Consider the following 25,734-nt stretch of genomic DNA (forward strand, 5'->3'; position numbering starts at 1 on the left):
GTCATGTTGGAATTAGCGTAGTTATGAGTTTTACAACTTGAAACCGTTGTTTTTCAAAACCTGATATTGTTAGTTGTTATCTTGTTACGAAAGCATTGACTTCTATCAATTGTTTTTTCTAATATCATGTAGAAACAACTAAAATGGCTGTATCACCATTTGAAAGCTATTTTTTTTGCTGCTCAGTGTGTACTTATATTTAAGAATTTTATTCTTCTTTCTTTAATCTAGAAAATTATATATATATATATATATATATATATATATATATATATATATATATATATATATATATATATATATACAGTACAGACCAAAAGTTTGGACACACCTTCTCATTCAAAGAGTTTTCTTTATTTTCATGACTTGTAAATTCACACTGAAGGCATCAAAACTATGAATTAACACATTTGGAATTATATATGGAATTATATACATAACAAAAAAGTGTGAAACAACTGAAAATGTGTCATATTGTAGGTTCTTCAAAGTAGCCACCTTTTGCTTTGATGACTGCTTTGCACACTCTTGGCATTCTCCTGAAGAGGTAGTCACCTGAAATGGTCTTCCAACAGTCTAGGAGGAGTTCACCAAAGATGCTTAGCACTTGTTGGCTCTTTTGCGTCTGTCTGCGGTCCAGCTCACCCCTAAACCATCTCCATTGGGTTCAGGTCTGGTGACTGTGGAGGCCAGGTCATATATATATATATATATATATATATATATATATATATATATATATATATATATATATATATATATATATATATATATATATATATATATATATATATATATATATATATATATATATATATATATATATATGATAGATAGATATTTATTACAAATGTATTTAAATGTTTATAGTAAGTATTAGATATGCTATGAACCAAAAAATGCATGTGCATCTTTTTTGGTGTTATGGGTGTTGTCATAGAAACACATTTTTGCAATTCCAGTGATGTCAACAGCTCAGAGTCATCTTGTAATTATGGTAATTCCAACATGACATGAAGAAAACATAATTTAGAGTTTCGCTCATCACTTCCTCCTCATCTGCTTTTCCTGTTACTGCCGACCCATTGTGGTTTCATCCCACTTGTTTTTCATTAATCACTCAGACTATTTGTTTTTTTTTCATTCATGTTCTAAATACAAAATCCAACTTTCAACACAAATCATTTTTTTTGTCTCTCTCTTCATCCTCACCTCCATTATAGTGGGCCCATCTCGTAAGTACCATTCCATTTCATTCCTCTGCATGCGTGTGCTTGTGCTTCACATGTTTCTGAGGCTGTGATTGGTTGGGACAAGGTTAAGATCCTGCATTCATCTCTTGTCTATTTGCTTGTCATTTTTTGCCCACTTAAAGGGACAGTTCACAAATATGAAAATTGTCATTTATTCACCCTCGTGTCATGTTTTATCTTTCTTCTGCAAAACACAAAAGAAGGTATTCTGAAGAATCTGATTTTGTCCATTCAGTGAAAATCAACGAAACCCCACTGACTTTTATTGTATGTACAAAAAAAGCACAGAGAAATTTGTAAAAAAAAAAATATATATATATATATATATTTTTTTTTTTTTTTGCAAAAGAAAGTAATACAGGTTTGTAATGATGACAGAATTCTTATTTTTGGTTGAACTGTCCCTTCTACACACAGAAATAATGAGTCTCTATTCTATTCCAGCTCATTAATTCAGATATTCAGAGCAGTAACACTGGTTTCCACTGTTAAAATCACAGAAAACGCAGGTATTTGAGACTTCAGAGGCTTTGGAAATGTGACTGGGTTTTGACTGCTCTGGAAGTTCTTAACTGAGGAGAGTTACAAAAGGTCATTATCTAGCGCTGTGCAGGAGTGACCTCTGTCCTTTCACTCCAGACTATGAGAAAAACATGATCAAATTACAGAGACACTGAAAGAGAGCTCCTCTGCTCCAAAGCTTGACCAGTACCCCTGCAGTGCCCATAATGCATCAGTGGATGTGAGTTCTAGAAGATCAGAGGGATCTGGAACTGATTTTTTACTTTGTGCAGTGTGGTCAATTCAGTTAGCTAGAACAACTCCGTATTGTCAGCAGAAACCTCTTGGGTTTGGCTTTGAAGCTTTGTGGAGTCACCAAGCCTCCAAACGTTTTACCCTTGAAAGTTTTCATAAATAGAATTAAATAAATACACTTTTTTTTAGGATTCAAATTTTATACCACTTGCTTTTTTTTTTCTTTTTTTTTTGTGAGAACTGTATTTAACTTAAAGTACAATAAGGAGTACATGTGACCGAGAAGTCATTTCCATTTCTGTCACAAAAAAACACTGCTTTTTCACAACTGGAAACAACTATATCTGATGCTGACGGAGCATGTCTGTGTTAGCCAGACAGACCGACAGACAGGCAGAATGAAAGAAAGAACATGGTTTCAGAGGCAAGCAAGGGCGTACTGCTCCTTTTTAAGGGGTAAAAAGAAACCATTCCCTGCAGGGTGGTAGTTTTCATACAACCCGACTTGGGTCTTTGGTGCTTTTCTTTTTTTTTTTGTTATTTGCGTCTTGGATGAGTTACATTTAATTGAAAGTTTGGGAAAAGTACTTTCAGAGCTACTCAAACTGTTTTTGTAGTATATATATATATATATATATTTTTTTTTAGCTTGACAATGAAAATCCAAAACCTAGTTAGCTGCCTAGGCAACATTTTTAGGCACAGAAGGCAGTGTCAAAGCTTTTGCAAATATTACCTAAAGGAAGATTGTATTGCTCACAGGTTTGTTATAAACAGCTCAAGGCAAATCTCAGTTATTTCCATGTTAAAATGTAATAATCTTTTATAAATCCAAAATGCTGGAGATTTATGCAAATATCTCAATATGATCTGCATTTAATTTCATTGTTCTATAGGGAAAACAGTGGATTTATTAAACCAATCTAATTGTGATTTTGTTCTTTCACATAAGTAGGAAGCAGCTTTTTAAGAAATCCTGATTTTGTTCATCTCTCATGTCTTCAATGCTCACCAATACTGCATTTTTTAGTGAGTTAAAACAGTAATTCTGTGAACTATTGTTACAATTTCAGTTGGTGTTTTCGATTTCAAAATATTTTACAATGCAATTTATTATTTTGTTTTGAAATGCAGAATTTTCAGCATCAGTGTCACATAATCCATCAGTAATCATTCTACGATGCCGTTTTGCTGCTCATGAAATGTATCTTATTTTAATAAGTGCTGAAAAATATTGAAAAATGCTGTTTAATAATTTTAATAAACATTAATTTATTGATTTATAGAATTTATATAATAAAAACAGCATATATATATATATATATATATATATATATATATATATATATATATATATATATATAATAACTGCTGTTCTTTTATCATATTAAATTATATAAATAAACAGTGTTTTATGTCCTTGCTTAAAAAAAAATTAATAATAATTATAACATTTTGAACAGTAGTGTACAAAAGTACACATTACAAATACAATTCAAATGTATTTTATTCAGTAATGAAAAATATCAATAAAACAGGTCATCTAATTGAAAAATACAATATTTAATATTTGTGTAATTTCTGTATGCTTATAAGAGACTCAAGTTGTTAGTAACATGCTAATAACTCTTTTGAAATCAACTTGTGTTTTCCACACATTCTTAAAAGTAGGTGCCTATGTAGATTGTGAAATTTTTGGGGTTTGCAACATAGTTATAAAATTAAAGTTTTAGACTTCTAAGCCAGATAAGTGTGTCAGAACATTCCGTATTCAGTGGAAAAGCCAGAAGTTTAATACACACCGGGTTAGATTAGTCAGACTTTGTGTGAGGGAGAAACGGAAAGAGATTCTGTCTTCTTTCCACTAAAGATGACTGATTCGTTTCATCATTCACACAGCGTCGTGAGATAATCCACAGCAAGTTTCCTCAACTGCCCTCTTCATTTGCATGTCTAAGAGCTTAGACAATGATTATGAAATAAAGCCATGTAGCAGCGATTTACACCAGATGAATCCCGATGCACTGAGGTGCTTCTCCAACTGTGCTCATTTTAAGCTGTCCTAAAAAAAGTAGGCCCTATTCCAAACTCTGACAGGACTGATCTTAGCCCATGCATATTACTGTATCCTCATGGGGGAGTATTTAAAAAAAGCACAAGCTCTCCGAGAAACCGCATTTATGCAGATGGCGCACTCATTTTGATTATGCAGTAAATATACAGCTTATGAATTTGGCAGGTATTGCTGGACAGAGACGGCTGCTCAGCTAGGCATTGTAAACATATTCCCTGTATTGGTGTAGATAACCTGCAATGCTGTAAAGCGTTTAATCGGTTACACTCTAAAGACTGTATTAATTGCATGTAGGGGTTTTTAATTGCGGCGCTGAGCAGTGAAGCATAGCCCTTCCACACTTTCTATCCGCATCAATGTTCGACGCTGACAACTGCCTGTCATGGCGAGTCCCTGTGGGGATAGACACGATGTCTGAAGACACATTTTGTTGGCGGTGAATCTGCATACGAGTTTGTGCCTGTGTATTCACTAACCACTAACTCTCCCAGAGGGAGCGTGAAGGTGTTGGATCCTTGTGTGTGTTGTGGGCCGTCATTGGAAGAAACTAAGTTCCATGAATAATTTTTAGCTTCAGCACTTTTGTTTAGCCTATGTGAGTGCGTGACACTTTTGACCTGTCACTAGCCCAGCCAGCCAGCCTGGCACCTTCACAGCCCTTGTCTACTGCTCTTCCGTCAAATACACCATCTGTGATACTTCCAGGAAGAGATGTGCAGAAAGACTTATAGATATCTTAACAGATGGCATTCTATCTATAACTTGGAATAGTTTTAGTTGATTTATTGCTAAGTAGTTATGTTTTTTTTGCCCCTCCATAGCTAACTATACAAGATAAATGCATGTTTATCCCTGATAATAATTTAATAATAAAATGCAGTCGAAAATATACAATTATTATTATTGTTGTTGTTGTAGTTGTTATTGTATGTGTAGTAAATATTTTTTACAGTATGTTATTGTTTGTATTATCAAGTTACAGTTGTCTATGAATTCTTATCTGGAAAAATATTAACAACAACCAGTTTAATTACTATTATTCAGTTAACATTTATTTATTTATTACATTTTGATCAATTTATTGTGCCCTTAAAGTATGTATTTTATTTAGAACTTGAAAGTATCAATAATTTTTTTTTTACTGAAAATATGGTACTTCTGTTATTTTAGTAGTAGTAGTAGTAGCATTGGTGTTATTAGTAATCATCATCAATTTTATTCATATTATATACATACATATTATAGTGTAAATCTTGCACACACACACACACACACACACACACACACACACACACACACACACACACATATATATATATATATATATATATATACTTTGCAAAGTTATTATTTTTAATTATATTACTTTATCTGAATTGATTTGATTTATTTGGCCCATATTTCAAAGAGCTTGCACTGTCATCCATTTGATTTGTCTTCGAACAGCGAGGTCTGTTTGGTGCTGGTAGAGGTATTATGTACATTTTAAACCCTTTCCCTAAATCTTCTCCATGTAATACCACATTAGCATGCATCTGACACCTCCATTCTCTCAAAACTCCATGCTGTTTCTGTAATGTTGTTTTAACTGTTAATTATTTATCACAGCCCAAGGCACATTCTGTTAGTCGCATTCGCTTCTTGTTGCTACATATTTTTAGAGTGAAATCTCTTGAGACAGTGTGTGTTTCAGTAACATCTCATTTTCGCCATATATATTCATATATAGTCATTTTTGTATATTCAGATAGAAGGCTCATGAGATTTGTAGTATTACATAGCATTAAGTCAATATTTCAGTCCTTGCATCAGCCCAGGTGAGAAATACAGTCAGTAAAGCAGGGGGGATAGGAAATTGGTATCATTACCGCTCCAGTTTGCTCTGAGCTCTCTCTAGACTAGTGTCCCAAATTATCGAGACAGGGGATGTGTTTCAGATTTGACCTCCAGGGTCAGCGATATGGCTCTTGCTTGACCTCTGGACAATGACCTCAGTGACCCCTGTGGCCAGGCTCCCTATTGGGCCTTGTTCTGTTTGAACATGCCTGTCGCCTCCAAGCTGTGATGCAGCCTACGCTCAACGCCAGAGTCTACGAGGAAAAGCCAGCAGGCAGGCAGGGAGCCAATTGGAAAAATTTATCTGAGACAGCTGTGTTGATGCAGATTGCTTCTTTTGGATTGTTTCTTAATTTTGTAATGAAAGAGAAAACAGGAAATAGAAAAAGGAGAGACTAAGCCATTGGTGGGGTGAAATAAGAGTTATTGTGGTAGATCGTGAGACAAATAGAGTGCAGTTTGTTAGGTGCATCAGTAGGGAGGGTGCAAATGCTGTCAGCCCTTCGGCTTGATGAATTAGTGGGAAATTTAAGGTGAGCTAAAGGAGAAAGACCTTCCTCAGTATAAATGTGTGTTGTCAGAGCCGAAGTGTCACTCTAATCGTGTGTGAAATGCTAAACAAAAAAAATTGCACAGGAGTGGGAAGGTGGATGAGAAATCAATTAGCCAGTGAAGGTTAAAGGTGACAGCGTTGCACATTCACAGGCGCCTGATAAAGGGCAATAGTACGGAAATAATCAATACCCATCAGCCCAGCTGAGCTCAGACAACCGAAGGCCGATCATCAGTTTAGTTTATATTCCACCCTCGATGCTAAAATTCCAAAACCTGTCTATCATGCAGCATCCTCTAATAATATGGGAATTTGTTCCTGTAAAAGACCTATCAGGCTTGGATGCAATTCATGATGGAAGAATTGGCTCCCTTTCAATTCATGAGTAAGAATTTAAATTGAATTGGCCCCAACTGACAGGAAGTTGAGTCAGAATTGAAATGATGGGAAGTAGAATTTTCTGAACACCCATCCATACTAACAACCCCACCCACCCAATCCATCCGTCCGTCCATCCATCCACATATTTTTGAGTACAACTGATCGACTTACTCAAATAATCAAGTAAGTCTTAACTCTTTTGAGTTTATCTGACCTCATTCAGGCACGTTTCTTGTGTATAAAAACTAGGGCTGCCCCCAATAGTCAACTAACCGTTAGCCAAAATTCATTAGTCTTTAGTCGCAGCAAAAAAAAAAAATTCCACACCAAGTGAGGAAATCACGCAGTGCGTGGCGGACAAATCATTAAAGGCTGGTCTATGTGGCAATATAGTAAATTGGGCAGGACATCCATATGTTCACCTAACATTCATCAACCTCAAATATGGCTTATCATCTGAAATATATATGTAGTAGCAACTTTACATGCAAACTCAGTCTAATGTTAGCCTAGAAAAAGGTGTGCAGGACAATTGTTTTTGAGGAGTGTGGAAGCTGAATAGTTACATGCTTGGGCTACTGAATGATAGATGGAGGCGACGGTGCGATTATTTCCTTTTTAAAATACTTAGTAAATTTTCGGTCATACAGATAACAGTAATGCATCTTTTGTATCTGCAACGACTCTAGGTTTATATGTGTGCACTCAGAATAACAATTAATCATTGTGCTTTTGTAAAATAATAAAAGCAAACATGATGCATTTTCTGCTGTCTCGGTCTTTGAACTTGAGCACATCACTTCAAAACTCTGTATTCTTGCATTATTGGAGACATGAAAAATATATCTATGCAGAATGAAACTTTTAAATGAACCAATTCAAATAGAAAACAAATATTCTCTGATTATGTAATCCGAATGAAACATGCATATACGTATACTGCGGAGATAACGAGCCGACAAGACGACTTCGTTTTCGAAAACAGAAAGCACTTGTGTAACAGTAAATTATTCAAACTTTAATGCAGTGTACTTGCTGTTTTTTTCTAACACATTCATAATTATTATATTTGCCGGTGCGCTGTTGCAAGTTTTTTTTTTTCATGTGCTTGAGCACTTATTAGGCTATGTAGGCAATTAAAGACTCCTTATTATGATTTATTTGGTTTATTAATAAAAGTGTGACTAATAGTCGACTAATGCTTAAAATGAATGACTACTAGTCGACCAGAAAAATGTTTTGTCGAGGGCAGCCCTAATAAAAACATATTCAGAATGAAACTACCTCGACCAGTCTCAACCAGCGTTTTAACAAATGGCTACAATTTTTATACATTTTTACAGGATTTAAGTGATTTAATTCACAAAAAAATCTAATTGAAACTGTTCAAGGCCTTGTAATGTTAGAATGTTTGCTGCAGGGCAGATAAGACCAGCAGATTAGCATCCATCACAAAGAACCATTGATCAAACTCACACTAAAGGCAAGATCCAAGTAGCCACGGCAGAAAGAAAGCCAACAAGGTCTCATCAAAGAGATTGAGAGAGAGAAAGTGAACGAGATGGAAGAATGGATCCGCCGAGAGATAGATGAGATGCACCCAGTGGCCACCCAATGATGCTCTTGGGAGTTTGAAAGGTCCTCATTTATATCCAGACACTCATTAGTGGAAAATGTACATTAGGCAAGAGAGGCTAAATTACTCAAATATAAATGTATATTTGCTCTTGATATGCCTGCATATCCCCCACAAGATAAGGGCTCTTCAGCACTGCATCAGATGTGCTATCATGCGCTTTAAAGTAACTCTGCAAGCGCAGAGAAGAAAAGGTTTCCATAATAATTAAGCTCTTTATATCCATCTCTCTCCGCTCAGAAAGACCAGAACTGAAACCTCTGCCTTCAGTTATTATGTGTATTTGGTAATAACCCTACTTGAGTTCTCAAAAGCCCTGCTTTGTGTCAAAACATTCCTGAAATATGATCTTGATTAGTTTTGGTCAGGATTTTCAGAGCAAATCCTAACTGTTTATGGGTAAAAGTGTCTGTGTTGATTTTGTTACATATATCCAGCTAGGGTTACTATATGACCTTTAACTCAGTTTAAACAGAATTTATAGCTCAGAGTGCTGTTTTCATAGTAATGACACCCTACACTAACCTTATCTTGTGTAGAACTGGTACCAGAATGGTACAATATCAGCTATGACAGCTTTACTGCATGCCACCAGCAGTACTAACACACACGCAGTTCAGCTCCTTGGGAGACTCAAGTTTAGACTAAACAAATCTGCCACTGTCTAACTGTAGGATTGTCTCACCTTGGAGGAGGTGTATAGATTGCAGAACATTCCAGAAGCTCATATAGACTCTATAGGGGCCTTGATTTGTTGTGTGTGGATCTGCAGCTTCATAAGTTTTTTTTTTCTCCTCTTCAGTTCCTCCTCAGATTGTGGTGCGTCCGCGGGATCAGATCTCTGCCCAAGGCCGTACTGTCACCTTTCTTTGTGGAACGAAGGGAAATCCCCCTCCTGCTGTGTTCTGGCAGAAAGAAGGCAGTCAGGTAAGAGAAAACAGCAAACAGATGCACGCCAGGGAAACCTTACGGTGTCAGTGTCAAAACACATCAAGGTATGTGGCGGATACTTTCATTGTGCTTGCTTAAAGAAAGGGTCGAACTCTAGGGCAGTGACCAAGTACGGTAGTAAAAAACAAAGTACAGTTTTGAAAGGATTTGAAAACTGAATTTCTTACCGATTTTCTTAGTGTGAGAATTAAAAGCAAAAATTCTTGCAGATTGAAAATTCTTAAGCCACTCTATTTAAATTAAAATACTAAACTTATAGAAACAGTAGATAGTATAAAGAAAATGAATGATCTTGACATCAGTTATACAAAATACATCTTCATTTTTTGAATTATATAATGCAAGTACATTTTTAAAGTGTGACCAGAGTGACCAAATTCTTCACTCGATATGTATTATCATGCAAGATGTTAGCACACTGTGGATCTAAGAGTGACACTTCTGAGATTGTGAGTGGGAAGGCAAGTCTAGTGCCCATATAGGCTGGGAATCTGATGGATTTATTTTTCATCATCTAGCTGATCTCACCTGGAGGATGAGTTTCTATAGAAGCACCTTTGCTCTGAAAACAAATTGTGCTGCTGTCTGTTTTTGAATCATATGTGTTGTCACTTGTAATAATGTGTGTCTGACATGACAGCAAACTTATGATTACATGTGACAATACATGTAATGTATTTGACAGCTGATCATGCAAAACAGGTTCTCTAAAATCAAATCAGTGTTGTGTGTGTTTAAAATCATAAACAAATAATGTGTTTCATACATAAATAAATTAATATATTATTATTATTATTATTAACTAGTGACCTTTATCAGTGTAAAACTAGTATTTAAAAATAATTCTTGTTTTTAATTAAATTTGAGCTGAGCATTTTATGTTTGGTTTTCATGATTATAAGAAGCAAGAAGAACTACAGTTTTTTTTTTATTACATTTTTTTATCCGTTCGAGGAGTTTCAGAGTCAAAGAGACAAAGAGAAAGAAATAGAGAGAGGATGCCTTGCAGCCAGTTTGGATACTGGTGACAGGCCATTCACCGGGGTAGAAGGAACTCTGGGATTTCTGCAGGAGCTTGTTCACGTTCATGTCTCCTCATTGGGTCAGAGGAGGATAGAACATGTCCCTGGGCCCAGCTAGATAACACGCTCATGTCTCTATTAATAAAGTACAGCAGAAGAAATGAAGATATAAGCCTCTGGTTGTTCTCGGAGGAAGCACTTGGAGGAAGGAAGCCAGTTCCCATATCCCTCCCTCCATCCTTTCTTAGATCCCTTCATCCTTCTTTTTTTGTCGAGCAGAGTGTGTCATAGACCAGAGGTGATCAAATATCCGCTGTACGTCGGGCCATGAACTCTTCTCCAGTTAATCTCTCATCTATTCTTGCTTTTTCTGTGTGTGTATGTGTGGCCGATCTTTGAGGTCAGTAGATATAGAACAGAGCTGAGGATGAGGGTGAGTCCGGTCTGAGCCAGAGGGTTGGGGTGAGCAGGTCACTGGATTATCCCCAAAAATGAAACAGTGACACACACACGGCCAAATAGGAACAATAGGGCAGCTGTCAGTGTTGCAGCCTCATGCTAAGGGAGAAAGACGCTTTAAAATCCTTTCGCCTTGTCTTTTGTGTATCTGCCATTTTCCTTAACCCCCCTCTCTAAAACACCAGATGAGATAACGCAGCTATTGTTCGGCCGTGAATCTCAGCGGTCAGCCAAATTTATACCCAAGTATCACCATGAATGCACAGCAATGTTCTATTGATGTAAATGGAAATCAAGCATGTCAAAGTCATTGTGATGAATCATAAATGATATCAGCGGACCGTTTATCCCATATCTTTTTTAATATATTTGTAATTTGTATCAGTCACAAACAGTAATGCAACATGCATTAACTGAAAAAGCAATATGCCACAAGAGGCTGCATGTTAAAATTATTTTATTGTGATTAAGGGGGTTGAACATGGTAAAAACATGTTTGCACATAGTCTATACTGTGTTATTGTTTTTTATAAGATAACAGCAATATAATGCTTATTTGATAAGTGAATGCATATTGGTTTATAATATTTTATATGATGATAAATTAAAAATTTTAAGAACTTGTTTTATTAATATACACTAATATCAATTAACTGTACTTCTATTAATTATAATAGTCATTATCTTGCCTGTTTATAATTGATGCATTAATATAGAGTTTAAGTAAGTAATCAGATTATTTTAAATCACTAAAAAGTCACTTTTTAATTTAGAAGGATATATTGGAGTTAATTTTTCAAATACGTAATGCCAGTTACTTTGTTGCCCATGACTTGACTGACAGCTCTCGTGTTGCCATGTTGAGAGAAATCAGGGTTTAGTGCAGAGGCGTTGTGTGTGAACATGATGATAGTGTAGTTCTAGATGAAATATGAACATGCATTTAATCATCTCACTGCACAAAAACTAGGGGTGCACTGATCGAGATCGAACGATGTTTAATGCGCATCTCGTCAGTAAAGCCGGTTCTCTAATCAGCTGTAAATTCCCTCAGGTGCGTGATTTCACATAGAGCCGTCGTTACTACACAGAGCCTTTGTTAACTGACTAGTTTCACAAATAAACGCTGATGATGAACGTGGATTTGCGCAGCTTCTCAGTTAAACGGCTTAGCAGGCTCTATGTGAAATCATGCACCTAATGGAATTTACCGCTGATCAGAGAACCGGCTTTACTGACGAGATTAACAATCGGCCGATCGTGATCGGTGCACCCCTAACAAAAACAGATTCAGTATTCCTCAAAATGAATAAAAACAGACGAATGCAAACTCGGAAAGAATATTATTCATACCTGCAATGATTAAATGTTAAATTAACCAATTTAATAAAATTGTATTAACCAATGTCTTTGCTACTGACCTTCCATGATCTAATTCAACCATACTAATAAGCAAAAATGGCAGATTTGGGATTCATTTTTTTGCTGAATGTTGACGTTCTCCTGCGTCATATTCTTCGTGCAATTTGTTTGAGCTGCGCCCTCTGCTGTACAGACACGTATTCAAAACAAGAACTTTTTTATATAAAAAAAAAACAATCAATCAAGCCCTGCCCAGATTCAAAAAGTAACTCAAAAGTAACGTAACACATTACTTTCCATAAATAGTTACTTAGTTACTTTTTTAGGGAGTAACGCAATATTGTAATACATTGCTTTTAAAAGTAACATTCCCCGTCACTGCTGATGTGTGCTGGGGAATCATCTGCTTTTTAAATCATTTTAGATTTAGGTGGAACTGTGATTTTTTTTTTTTTTTTGGAAAAAAGACAGCAATTCATACGTTTTATAATGGTCTTTTGTGAGTTAAGCTATTTCTGAGTTATCTGAGCTAGATAGCCAAAAAGCATCAACTGAAAATGTGATTAATCATGTTTAGTCTTTTAATAGCGTTTAACAGTGTTTGCGTGGTTTGACCAGGTCCTGCTGTTTCCCAGTCAGCCACCTTCACAGTCAGGCCGTTTCTCTGTGTCGTTAAGCGGAGAGCTGACCATTACAGATGTGCACAGCGAGGATTCTGGGTACTACATCTGCCAGGCCATCAGTGTGGCAGGCAGCATCTTGACCAAAGCCCTGCTGGAGGTGGAAAGCAGTGAGTAAATATTTCAAACTACCCACACACACACACACATACAGTTGCCCTTTCATACACCCCACCAGCTCCATCAAACCCCGGCGTTTGGCTTTTATTGATATTTTAATATCAATTTAACTACATTAAAGGTCCAGAACTGTACATGAAATTGAATTGCTTGTGTGAGGCCTTATCACAAAGATTTGAGCAATATTTTTGTTTGTGTTTGAACAAATTGCCTCTTCGCCCCGCCGTAGCCTTTTTGCACTAAACCGAAATAAATTAAAAAGTCTTCAAAGCCGCCCCAAATTAAAATTTCTGCTTCTGCAAATGAGAGAACAGCAGGAAGCTCTGGAGACGTAATCAGAAAGGACAGGGCACAATTGAGCTATGCAAATAACCTCGGGAACATATGCTGCCTCCTTCATGCTCCCCGGTAACAGGATAAAACTGTTTACGTGTACTCCACGTGTGTGCGTGTGTACCAAACTGAGTCTAGGCACGTCACATGAAAAACCTTCGCCAAGACTCCAATATCTGCACAGTCTGCTGTAGGTTTGCTAAAAAAATCAGGTTTATAAAATATAATCGCGTCCCTGGCATGTTGGCATCATCTGACTGATGTTTGCGGTAATGTACTTACCTGAGACATGTTGAAATGGAAGGACATATGTATGTGCAGCACAGGGTCACTGCACCCAAGGATGGTTCTCGTGCCTATGAATTTCACATCGTGTAGAAACAAAACTCTGTTTTGTTTGAGCATACAGCCCTCGTCGTCTCTCTGACCTCATGGTCTTTTCTTTTCTTACCGCTGTGGAGGGAAAATGTCAGAGATGCAGGTTGCCTTTCCCAGGTCCTTGTTTTTTCAAATGAGAATGCTAAAGTAACCGAATTGTCAATTATTTATCTGTGGACTTTTCTCCTTGCTTTGGTCAATAGACAGTAGGTTTTGCAGCTCTAGTCAAACAAATAATAAATTATTCATGGAAACACAGCCGTGTTAAGCCATCACATTGGTCTATAGAAAGAGATGTAGCTGAACGAGAGGAAATGGAAGAATAAATTGTAGAAGAACACAGGCTGCTGTAATTATTCTAGAGTGCCGTGTTGAAATGTATCATCATGCATTTTACATGCTATATTGCTGTGTACCTTTGAACTCGGAAAAATTCACCTGTCTGAAAATTCACTTTTGAAGAAAAGTGCAGTAAAATGCCATTTTCTTTCACTCAGTTCTGTAAGAGGTATATGTTCATGGTCACATAAATATGCTAAGAGAGTGGAAATTATCTTATGTAAATGTTCGTATGTCTGAGCTCACAAGTAGCAATGTGTAATCTCACATCCACTGATGATTTCATAAAAACTACATAATCTTCTTGTGGAAATTTTGTGTAGTTAATACTGTGCAGCTTTAGAGTGCATTCATCTTTACCAGTTATTGACCCATAAATGTTGTACAGCAAGCTTAAAAGCACAGAATAATTTTATTATAACACAACACTGTCTGAAAAAGGTGTTAAAGTGCATTTGGCTTAGTTTCACTATTCAATAACTTTACACAGTACATTCATTTCAAAAAGAGTTTATAGTTGTACCACAAATCAATTACATCCAAAGGCCCGTGTCATTGATCTGATTAAAATAAGATGAATTACTGATATTTTTTGTTTGGCAGGCTGTAAGAGTACGAAACAAATAGCCAGTTAAATCCAGTTATTTTATTCCCCATTTACTTTACCTTCTGCTGAATGTTTCAGTGCACAGATGAATTTAGCACTGGACATTTGATACCTTTTTTTTTTAGTAATTGTATTTTTTTTGTCATTATATGTCATATTGCATGATGATATTGTATTTTACCTTCATGCTACTCTCAGAATCTCAATTAGCATAATCCACAGTGTGTCTATTTCAACAATCTCTTGTGCATAATTTGAATGAGGTGGAAGATATGGAGGTGTTACATGTAAATATGGTTCTTGTAGCCCACGCGTCTCTTATTCTCTTCACCTTTAGCCCCATCCGACCGGATCCCTCCCATCATCCGCCAAGGACCAGCCAACCAGACACTCGCACCGGGCACTATGGCCCAATTGCAGTGCCACGTGATGGGCAACCCTCTTCCGAGCATCCAATGGGAGCGCGATGGCCAGAGAATCCTGGGCAACGACGAGCGCATTAGCCTAATGGAAAACGGCACTTTACAAATCACAGCCCTGCAGGTACTTCAGTCAAGATAGTGTTCAAGTGTGCTCACGAGGGTCTTTTTTTTTAGCATCTATGGCTTTTATTTTGTAAAATGCTAATACCCTGGGGATATTAACATATATATTTTTTCTCCCCAAATCGAGCCCTCTTCAGTGCATGTCCCATCACAGGCATCTCTTTTCGTTGACAGACACCATATGCTATCATGCAATATTCCATATGAGCATATTCCACTTGTCATGCATTTTCAGACACGCTGATGTGACGTTTAGACACAGACGATTTCTGTAAAATGCCACTGCCCCTATCCGATCAATGGCGGGGGCATAAAACGCACAATCGAGTTTACAGCAAACAGGCAGTCTTAATTAGCAGATCGATTTTAATACTTGCTCCGTGGACGGTTTCGGGGTGACCCAGCCGCTCATGCAAGAGTTGTGCACGGCGATAAAACCGGTAATTATGATTGTAATGGGAGTGTGTGCCGTCGTTAGTGTTAGCCTAATGAAATCCATTCCTCAAGGCCTCTGGGGTGTGTGCGATTGCAGGTTTCACCTGAGGTCGTGGCACTGCCGTGAACAGACCCGATGTGTTAATTGATTGTGCCCGGGAATGATTAACAGTCACTCATGCCTTAATTAAATGCTCATTCTGGGATATAGAAAGGTGGGGAGGCTAGCAATCTTTATGTGCTACTCTCAGCAACCTTGTACCCTCTGCAATGTTTGCATCACATTAAACGTGTCCTTGATAATCAGTGCAGTGTCTTTACAGACAGCTCAAGCCAAAATTTTGTGTGAATTGAAGTAGCAGCCTCATTTATCAGTGAGAATTTAAGCTTTTGTGTTGAGTTGTGTTTATTTGGCTTGTTAAATGTTGCATGCTTTGTTCAGATGGGCATCTTTGGCTCTGGTGTTGGCCCTGTCCTGTCTGGTCTGGTGCCTTCGTTGGCCCCCTTTAGTCCACGATTACCCCGGCATGATGGGAGAGCACAAGGGGGCATGGAGACTGGGGTTTGCACAGATGGTAGCATGCAAGTGTGTGAGGGAAGGGAGAGAGTAAGGGAAAGCGCTGTGAAAAGGTGCCATTATACCGGGAGAATCGCCAGAAACTGTCGGCTCTCGACTGTGCCAGGGGAGTGGGGGAAAAGAAATGTGAAAAAGAATGAGTGTGTGTCTGTTGGACAGAGAGAAATTAATAGCTTGGAATAGTTCACCCCAAAATTCGTTCATTATTTATTCTCCTGCACATTGTTCCAAACCTCTGTTTTTTGTTGTAAAAGGAGATTTTATTTTGAAGAGTATTCTGGGCCAGTATTTTTAGTTTAATGAAAAGTCAATGAAGATGGGACTGTCTAAAATGACAAAAGCAAAAGCATATCATATTACTTTTGCACAATATTTCAAGACTTCTGAACCCATATGATAGCTTTGTCTGAGGAACAGGCCAGTGTTTTTTTATGTATATTATTTATATGCTATTTAGTATTTATTCATATTTTATATTAGCTTTTATTTGATTTGATGTATTTAGGGGGGGGGGTTTTTCTCTTCAGTTTTTACTTTAAAAAAATATTTAATTCAAATATTTATATATTTATATCAACTTTGTTTTAAAACATTTTAATACATTTGGGTTTTAGTTAAAATTTGCTCTTGTCACCTTTATAGGAGTTCATGAAAGTAGTGGTGTCTAATACATGACAAATAATTATTTTGACTCCAATCTTTTCAATGAATCAAATCATTTAGTTCACAATTCACAAAATGTGTAATTGAATCAACTTATATTGAATCATCCTATTCATTCAAAGATCCGACTCAAAATAATATTTGGTTCTCTAGTTGAACTGACTCAAATAACTGATTGAAGTGCCCACTTCAGAGAAAAATGATCAGGTAACTTATTTCAGTCTGTTGTGTGACTTGAAATAGAACACAATTCATGGTTCTTTTGAGTTCTTTTTGAACTTGAAAGCCTCAGTTCCAAATCATAGTAATTGCACAGAAAAGAGCAACCAGCACGTTCTTCAAAATATCATATTTTGTGTTCCACAGAAGAAAGACAGTCATTCAGGTTTGGAATGACATGGGGGCGAGTAAACAATGTCAGAAGTTTAATTAAAAGTTGAGCTATCCCTTTAAATAAGTAGAGGAAGCGGATGCATATTATCTAAATATTTATCTCCCTATTTCCTTTTCCACTCATGCATTTTTAAGTGTGTGTTTAGCGCTGAGCCCAGAGCTGCCATCTATGATTAATCAGTCGATGCCCAGTTGCTTACCTCTTTGAGCTCTTCCAGTGTTCCACCAATGACTAGCCAGCACAGCAGAGGTCTAACCAATCAGGTTATCCACTAAAAGAGGAAAAGGTCACAGAGAAAACTGTTTGTACACCTTGTGTTTCCTCTTCTCCTCTCCCCAAGGAGAGATTTATAAGTGACCAAAATAACACTCTCAACAACACACTCCTGTACTGCCTGAGGATATAAAGCTACTCTTCAGTACATGGGTTCAGTTTCAGACAAGACTTTTTCTGGCTTTCCTACAAATATCTGCTGTTTACGTCAGCTGCTGTTTAATTCATGCTTGCTAACATGCATCATGCACGTAGAAATGAGATTAAGATGAAACGGACACATCACAAGTAACCGACAGCAATTGGAGGTCATGGTGTGTGGATGTATGTGTGCGTCCTCAGACGTGTCATCGGTGCCCCTGAGCTGTCAGCACTATTAGATCGCTGTCATGGAGAGAGAGAGAAAGAGAAAAGCTTTACTACATCTCTCACTGTCGTAAGCGATTTCTGCCTGGCTTCTCCCCTTGGCCCAGTGGTAAAAATTTAATGCCCTTCGCCCTCCCCACCGCTCACCAGATTGTCTTTGTATTTCCTTTTTCTTTCTGCACATTCAGTACACCCGTGCTAACTCAGATGATAGACACAAATATGTTAAATCAAACTGACAGATGAAAATTCACTTGGGTTCCCTCAATGGAAAGCTTTTTAAACTTACCAAGACACTAGTATGAAAACAATCTCAAACTCTGATTAAACTGTACAGTGTGGTTTGCTACTTTAAAGTGTTTAATGGGTCAGACAGTTGCGTATTGATTTCTGTTTAATGTTAATTGCATACACGACCACTCAAAAGTTTGAAGTCAGTAAGATTTATTTTTTCTTATTTAATTTGAATACATTACATTGATAAAAGGTCACAAATAAAGACATTTATAACGTTTCTATTTCAAATAAATGCTGTTCTTTTGAACTGTCTATTCATCAAAGAATTATAAAAACACAACTGTTTTCAACATTGATAATAAAAAATGTTTCTTGAGCACCAGATTAGCATATTAGAAATATTTCTGAAAGGTCATGTGACACTGGTAGAAAAGACTGGAGTCATGAATGATGAAAATAAATTATATTTAAGATATATTAAAATAAAAATCACTATATATATATTTAAAAAAACGATTTTATAATTGGTAGTGTATATTAGTGTAGTAATAACGGGGTTTGACTATTAAACTGACAATTGATTTCAATGGAATTTGCTGTTAGCATGTTTCAAACTAATGATGTGCTACTCTAAGCATATAAATACATTATGAACACAAATATTGAATGAAACGCTGTACTATAATTAGACTGAACTATTTCTTACATACTTCTCAGTATTGAATGAATTACACATATTTGTTATAGAAATAAGGAGATTTTCTCAACTCGTCCACCGTCTCGAGTGTATTTTTATGCACGTGTCGCAATGCACTGCGGGGCTTCATTCTTTGTGAAAGATACTGTTTATAGTTTGCCTGTTATAGGAGTAATTATTTTGTCTCTGCGTTAGGTACATTCCTATGATGCTGTAAAAAATATGCCAACATACGAGCTCCCTGGGTTTAATAACAGCGCATTATTTTCTTCCTGTCTCTTACTTCAATAGTAATAGGAAAAAATAACTGTTGATCCTGTATTACTGCAAAATAATAGGCAATTTCGAGGAATTTGTGCTCATTTGTCAAGATTTCCACGCTGCTCCGAGCAGAGTGAGGCAATGCATTGTGCTTGAGTCGATCCATACAAATGCTGACCCTGAGCCTGCTGTTGCTAGGAAACGGACTCCGGGGCCTACACCTGTGTTGCCTCCAGTTTGAGTGGAGAGACGAGCTGGAGTGGTGTACTCACAGTAAAAGGTAAAAAACACACACACACAAGTGCTCCATCATCACCTTTATGTGTCCTTATCCTTGACAAACTGCATCATATCATCTTCAAACTGAGGGAGCCGCTTCCATCGCAAGTTTGCTCAGTAGATGCATGCATCCATTTACTAGAGTAGCGCTGACCTAAGATCAGATTTGTCCTGTTCAATATTGTCTTCTGTTATTATGTCCTATAAATCTAGACTAACATGGAAACAGCAAGAGTTTTCTGATAGATTCTGCAAACAGATCCATAGTTCACAGAATGATAACTTGAACCAGTATTAAGACAGCATGCTTATATTCTGACCTTATCTTTACAGAGAGTGGCGGTCTCTCTGTACCCCCGGTTTCAGAGCCCTACCAGCTGCCCGGTCCACCTCAGAAGCCTGTAGTAACTGATGTGAGCCGTAACAGCGTGACCCTGACCTGGCAACCGAACGCACATGAAGGCGGAGCGGCGGTCACCTCCTACATCATCGAGGCTTTCAGGTGAGCTGGCGTACTCTGTAAGAGTCTCCATTCTGTTTGTTTTCCTTTCTACCCAAGATAATATTGTTTCATGCCAGAGGCCACTACAGGGGTCTATTCTTCATTTTTTATTAATTCACTGTCACTGTCGTCACTGGTCAGCCGTGACAGACGGGGTAATAGCACCGCATGGCTGCCCCGTCCCTGACCCCTTCCCCCCGCTCTACTGTTCCTCACAGTCATGTGAGGGCAGCTACATCCTGTGCTTACATATCACATCCTGCCTCCTACAAGAATCAGTCCCCTCAGGCGGCAACCTACTGCCAGAGAGATCTAAATTAATAGCAACTGTATTGGTGTTCTACAATTGAATTTCAGACATGGACTGGAGGGCTTATTTAAAGGGGATATAGTTTTATGAATTACTGAATTCTATACGTTTAGGTTTCTTGTGGCAGTTTAGTAATTTAGCTTTACTTGACTGCATTCCACACTTTTATTAAGAGGTCTGCAACAGTGCCTGTTATGTAAATGGCCTCAGTTTTGATTAGCTAACCTCTGCATATTGGCGTAGCACACAGTGTTGTTCCTTATGGCAGGCTACGTTTTTGGGCAGTTAAGAGCACAACGTTTTTTTACGGAAGCCCATTTCCACCACTAAAAAAAAAAAAAAGTGAATTGCTAGTTTTTATCTTATGATCCTGACTTTGATATAATTCTGATTTTATATCTCGTAAATCTGAATTGATTTATTTTTTTGCTTTCGCAGTTCTGTGAAAGTCCAATTCTGATTCTGATATGTTCTTAGAATTGTTCTTAGATATAAGAGTTTATATCTCACAATTCTGAGTTTATTTCTCAGAATTGCAACTTTCATTTCATGCAATTCTGACTTACTTTCTAAGAATTGTAGTTTAAATATCACTTTTTTTTACTTTTCTCAATTTGCCAGTTATATCTCGCAATTCTGACTTTATAACTCACAGTTGCATGTTTATTTCTCAAAATTCAGAACATTTCTAGATGTAAACTCACATTTGTGAGAAATAAGTCAGAATTATGAGATAAAAAGTCACAGTTACCTTTAAAAATATAATAATAAGTGGCGGAAACAGGCTTCCATAGTTTTGGCATCATAACAATTTCAGAATTATTTTATTTCAACATAGTTTTTATAAATGTGCTTGTTGAACCCGGCTATGCACAATAATGGGGATTCAATGTGTGTGACAGTCATAGCAAAATAATTAACAGTTATTTAATGAAGGTCAATTTTTGGATCTTGCATCTACAGTACCAGTCTCATCTGGTTTATTTCAATTCATTCGGTCATTTTTAACAAATTTTCTGAATTTGATTTTGCTTTCTAGACCAATCGATTAACCATGCTTATTTCATTCTCTTGGCAGGTCTAATAGGATATATTTATATATAAGAAATGCTTCAGTTTTTACTTTTATACAATAAGTTAAAAAAAAATGCTTTCAGCTTTAAAGTAGTGTGACAGTAAAACATGGAAATTATTTATTTTGTAATGATTTGCTGTAATATTATCAAAAAGGCCAATTATATAATTAGTAATTAGTGCTATCTCACACAGTATAAATGGGTTTGTAATACATAAAAAAACAAGCTTTTTATTTTCTAAAAGAGCCCCTCATACAGGGATCATCATATTTGGTGTCCAGGGCAACCAAAAAAAAAAAAAATAATAAAATCCTTGCACTTGCTTGTTTTAAGTTTTGTTCAGTCTTCTAGAGGATTGTTCATAGAAGCATAGCTTGATAAATATTCTCACTCTGATAGCTGAGGGTCTCAGTATGACATGCTAATGAATTCAAATGTAATCCGCACTGACACTTCTTTAAGCTATTGTAGGCTGGCTGAAATGGGGCTACCTCTAATTACAGAACCAAGGTCCTGCAGTCCTTAGAGGGAGGGCAGACAGCAAACGGGATATTCAGCAACGAGATGTAGAGAGCCACACACACATTTTCATTCTTTCTCTACCTCATATACACACCCTATATCTTTGTCCTCTCCCTTGCCCCCTTGGGTAACAGTTAGCATGGCCCCACATCCTTAAAATTGATTCTCTATCGAATGCTGTGGTGCTTAAAGGGGTGTTTGCTATACACTTTCCTTCCCTGAGGTGCTGTGGAACAAGTACGGAGAGCTGGGAAAGCGAGGTGGAGAAGAACTGAGATTGAGGGTGAGGAGGTTTTAGGCTGATGACACCTCGATACAGGGGGATAAAGGTTCATGTTGCGGCCCACTTTTGGAATATATGCATGTTTATGCAGGTGTTTATAAGAGCCCATTGTCTGTTCCTCAGCCTTTCCCTGTTTCTTCCATCCCAGCTGATAGCAAAGTGACCTTGGATTTATCGTTCCTATCGGTGGGCTGCTGAAGGAATATTTATGAGGTTCCCAGCATTTATGGCTTGGCCTAATTGTGCAGGTCGAGCTTCTATTGGCTTTGTGTCTGCTGCAGGAGTTGCCACCGGGGGAAAATAAACCTTGAACACACCACACGTGACTGTTGCTCTAAACAAGGATGATGGTTAACCACAGACAAGTGAAGAGGAATATCCCAAAGCCTTTTGGCACAGACAGATGTCATTGTTTATTAGATGGGGATGCATGTTTCAATGAATCTTGCCCACCTGTATGCCACATCTAAGTAGCTCTCTTGATTAATTAAGTTCATATCATGCTTAGGTGTGATCTGGATGTTAAAAAAAAAAAAATCAGTGTTCTTAAATTCTGTACCGTCAATGTTTTCAGTCTGTTTAATAAAATCTCATTTCAGTATCCAAGGTGATTGTTGCATTATGACAAGCCTAGTCTGTGCCATAAATAAATCGATCACCGCAGAGATCTTTTTCTGGTCACGCCAAGCACTGTCAAGCCAAAGGCTACAAGAATAACATCACAGAAGAGCTGGGTCATTAAACAGACACATGTAATGACAGTCAAAAGAGTGCAGATAAACATCTATGACACTGACTTTGCTGTTAAACCCTCCTCTCTCTAATGGTGTGCAACAGCTTAAGGACAAATGTAGGACAAAACATTTGTGTATTGATGTTTTATTCAGATTAAGCTGTATTAATCTGCCAGTTTTGATACTGTAGAGCGTAAACACGTATGGAATGAACGTTTCTGTAAATGTGATGAATGATTAATGTAGTAATATAATCTCTATAATCTTTTTGTCCGTTTTTTCAGCCAATCAGCGGGCAGTACATGGCAGACGGTTGCAGATTTTGTGAAACTGGAGAAGCACACGGTCACTGGACTGTCTCCGAATACAGTGTACCTGTTCATTGTGCGGGCGGTCAATGCTTACGGCTTGAGTGACCCCAGCCCCATCTCAGAGCCTGTGCGCACACAAGGTCTGTACCCTGGAGACCAATCAATTTTAGGAGATCTTTACAAATCTGTGAACGTGTAATACAGATTATATGTTGTATAACTGTTATTTAAGTATACGAAACAAATTATATGTGAAGAGCAAAATAATAGTGCTTGTTTTTACAGATTATATATTAATCAATTCCTTTCAGTGTGGATAGCATCTAATCATGAAGCATCTTTGCACCAAAAGCAAAAAAAATAGGTTTAATATATAGTGTGTGTGTATATGTATATGTTCATATAGACACACGATTTAAAGATGTTAATTTGAGGTGTTTCTTGTCGTATTTTGCAGATGTCAGTCCTACAGGTCAAGGGGTGGACCATCGGCAGGTGCAGAGGGAGCTGGGAGAGATGGCTGTGCAGCTTCACGAACCCGCCCTGCTGACAGCATCCAGCGTGAAGATCAGCTGGAACGTGAGTGCTGCTAATATCTGCCCTCCAAATCAGCCCCTCGCCGGCCTTATGATTCTCCTGCCGCCTCACTTTATCTCATTTTTCTGTCTCGGTCTCCCTCTCCCCATCTGTCAGGTCGATCGTCAGTCTCAGTACATCCAGGGTTATCGTTTGCTTTATCGTCCTGTCGGCGGCTCCTGGTCCCAGCAGGAAGTGAAAGCTGCAACAGAGCGTAGCGCTGTCATCGCTAACCTGCTCAGAGGCACGGAGTACGAGATTAAAATACGACCCTACTTTAACGAGTTCCAGGGCATGGACAGCCGCCTGCTGACGTTTCGCACGCCAGAAGAGGGTGAGATATCTGCAGCCCTTTCAGTTTCCATTCGATGCACTTCAATTTAATTTCGTTCTAATCAATTCAATTCGGGTTCATTCAGCCCAGCCCGACTCAATTCTATTCTGTTGTACATAATATGAAGATGAATCGCTTCATTCAAGCAAATAAAATTATGGAGAGGGCTAATGTAGATTTACTATTAAGGACACTCACTTCTCAAAATGTTAGTTTAATTGAATTCTCTTCCAGTTCCCAGTGCCCCCCCTCGTGCTGTCACCGTGGCAACAGTCAAGCTCAGCAACAGCTCAAGCATCAGTGTATCATGGCAGCCTCCTCCCACTGAGATGCAAAATGGAGTCATCCAAGAGTATAAGGTATTTGCTAGATTGCAAAAGTCATTCAACAAAACATACTTAATATATCCCAACCAGACAAGTTGCAAAAATAAACTTGTGAAAGTAAAAATGCTGATAATGATATGTCACAATACATTTAGCATATTATTTGATTTGATTATTAATGTTTTTAATTTTTTTTATCAAGTGTAAATTTATGTCCCACTCATATTTTCTTGATTAAATAAACATTACTTACACTATCAGAGGCGGGATTTATAGCATCAACCAATCACAGCCAAACATAATCAGTCATATTGCGATGGAGGCTTTGTTTCCTCTTACATGACTTTCCCCCATTAATACTCAATGACCCCCCAGCAAACTCACTGCACAGGGTTCTGTTAAAACCCAATGGGCTCAGGGGACTCCTGCTGGAACTTTTCCTGCTAGTGTCTTTCTTGGTGTCTTCTGTAGGTGTGAGTCTTACAGGTCAAGGACCAGGTTAGGGCACTTAAGTATTTTTAATTTCAGATCGAATCTCTTTTCAGGTTTGGTGTCTGGGTAACGACTCTCAGACGCGCTACCACATCAATCAGACAGTGGATGGAAGCGTGCTGACAACTTTATTAAAGGGGCTTTTACCCGGCGTGTTGTACCAGGTGGAGGTGGCCGCAGTGACCAGCGCAGGAGTGGGCACACACAGCCAGCCCGTATCTGTGCTTATCAGTGAGTACTCGCTGAAAAACCAGCCGTGACTATTAAACTGAAAGAATTAAAGAGTAGAGTGAGGGGCTTGTGGAGTTGAAGTACTAAAGAATTGTGTAAATTCTCTTTGATTGCTTTTTAAAGTCCCGCTATGAGACTAAATTGCTTAATTCTTTCCAATAAGCCGAGTCCTATTAAGACATTCTGTCTGAGTAACACTTTGATCTTTCTTTGCTCTCTTTTCGTTCTCTCTCTCCTATTCAGAATTGCCCGCAGAGCAGCCTACAGTCACAGGTGGAGGCAGCGAATCTGACGAGAATGTAAGTCTGGCTGAGCAGATCACAGACGTAGTGAAGCAGCCTGCCTTCATCGCAGGCATTGGCGGGGCATGCTGGGTAATCCTTATGGGATTCAGCGTGTGGATCTACTGCAGACGGAAGAAGAGAAAAGAGCTCAGCCATTACACAGCATCATTTGCATACACACCTGCGGGTATGCACGCACATATCACACCAAATGACATTTGACATTAAATGATGATTAAGCGGTGTTATTTTAGTATTTATATACTATTTAGTTTTAATAATTTTA

The 25,734-nt window shown here is 37.7% G+C and overlaps 1 protein-coding gene across 6 annotated transcripts in view; it reads left to right on the plus strand.

Annotated features, from left to right (window-relative positions):
• Positions 1 to 25,734, plus strand: part of robo3 (roundabout, axon guidance receptor, homolog 3 (Drosophila)) — a 136,553-nt gene that overhangs the window by 103,573 nt on the left and 7,246 nt on the right. For 4 of the 6 annotated variants that reach the window (XM_026263106.1, XM_026263104.1, XM_026263105.1 and 1 more), the window contains 12 exons: positions 1,224 to 1,235; positions 9,292 to 9,416; positions 12,902 to 13,073; positions 15,078 to 15,283; positions 19,387 to 19,468; positions 19,801 to 19,969; positions 23,179 to 23,345; positions 23,663 to 23,784; positions 23,899 to 24,115; positions 24,350 to 24,474; positions 24,987 to 25,164; positions 25,408 to 25,635. In XM_026263106.1, coding sequence (XP_026118891.1) covers positions 1,224 to 1,235; positions 9,292 to 9,416; positions 12,902 to 13,073; positions 15,078 to 15,283; positions 19,387 to 19,468; positions 19,801 to 19,969; positions 23,179 to 23,345; positions 23,663 to 23,784; positions 23,899 to 24,115; positions 24,350 to 24,474; positions 24,987 to 25,164; positions 25,408 to 25,635 — 1,803 coding nt within the window. The remainder of the gene's footprint in view (positions 1 to 1,223; positions 1,236 to 9,291; positions 9,417 to 12,901; positions 13,074 to 15,077; positions 15,284 to 19,386; positions 19,469 to 19,800; positions 19,970 to 23,178; positions 23,346 to 23,662; positions 23,785 to 23,898; positions 24,116 to 24,349; positions 24,475 to 24,986; positions 25,165 to 25,407; positions 25,636 to 25,734) is intronic. The other 2 variants (XM_026263108.1, XM_026263107.1) reach the window with 1 other exon arrangement.

This window comes from Carassius auratus, unplaced genomic scaffold (assembly GCF_003368295.1).
Source record: "Carassius auratus strain Wakin unplaced genomic scaffold, ASM336829v1 scaf_tig00216425, whole genome shotgun sequence".
Classification (NCBI taxonomy): domain Eukaryota; kingdom Metazoa; phylum Chordata; class Actinopteri; order Cypriniformes; family Cyprinidae; genus Carassius; species Carassius auratus.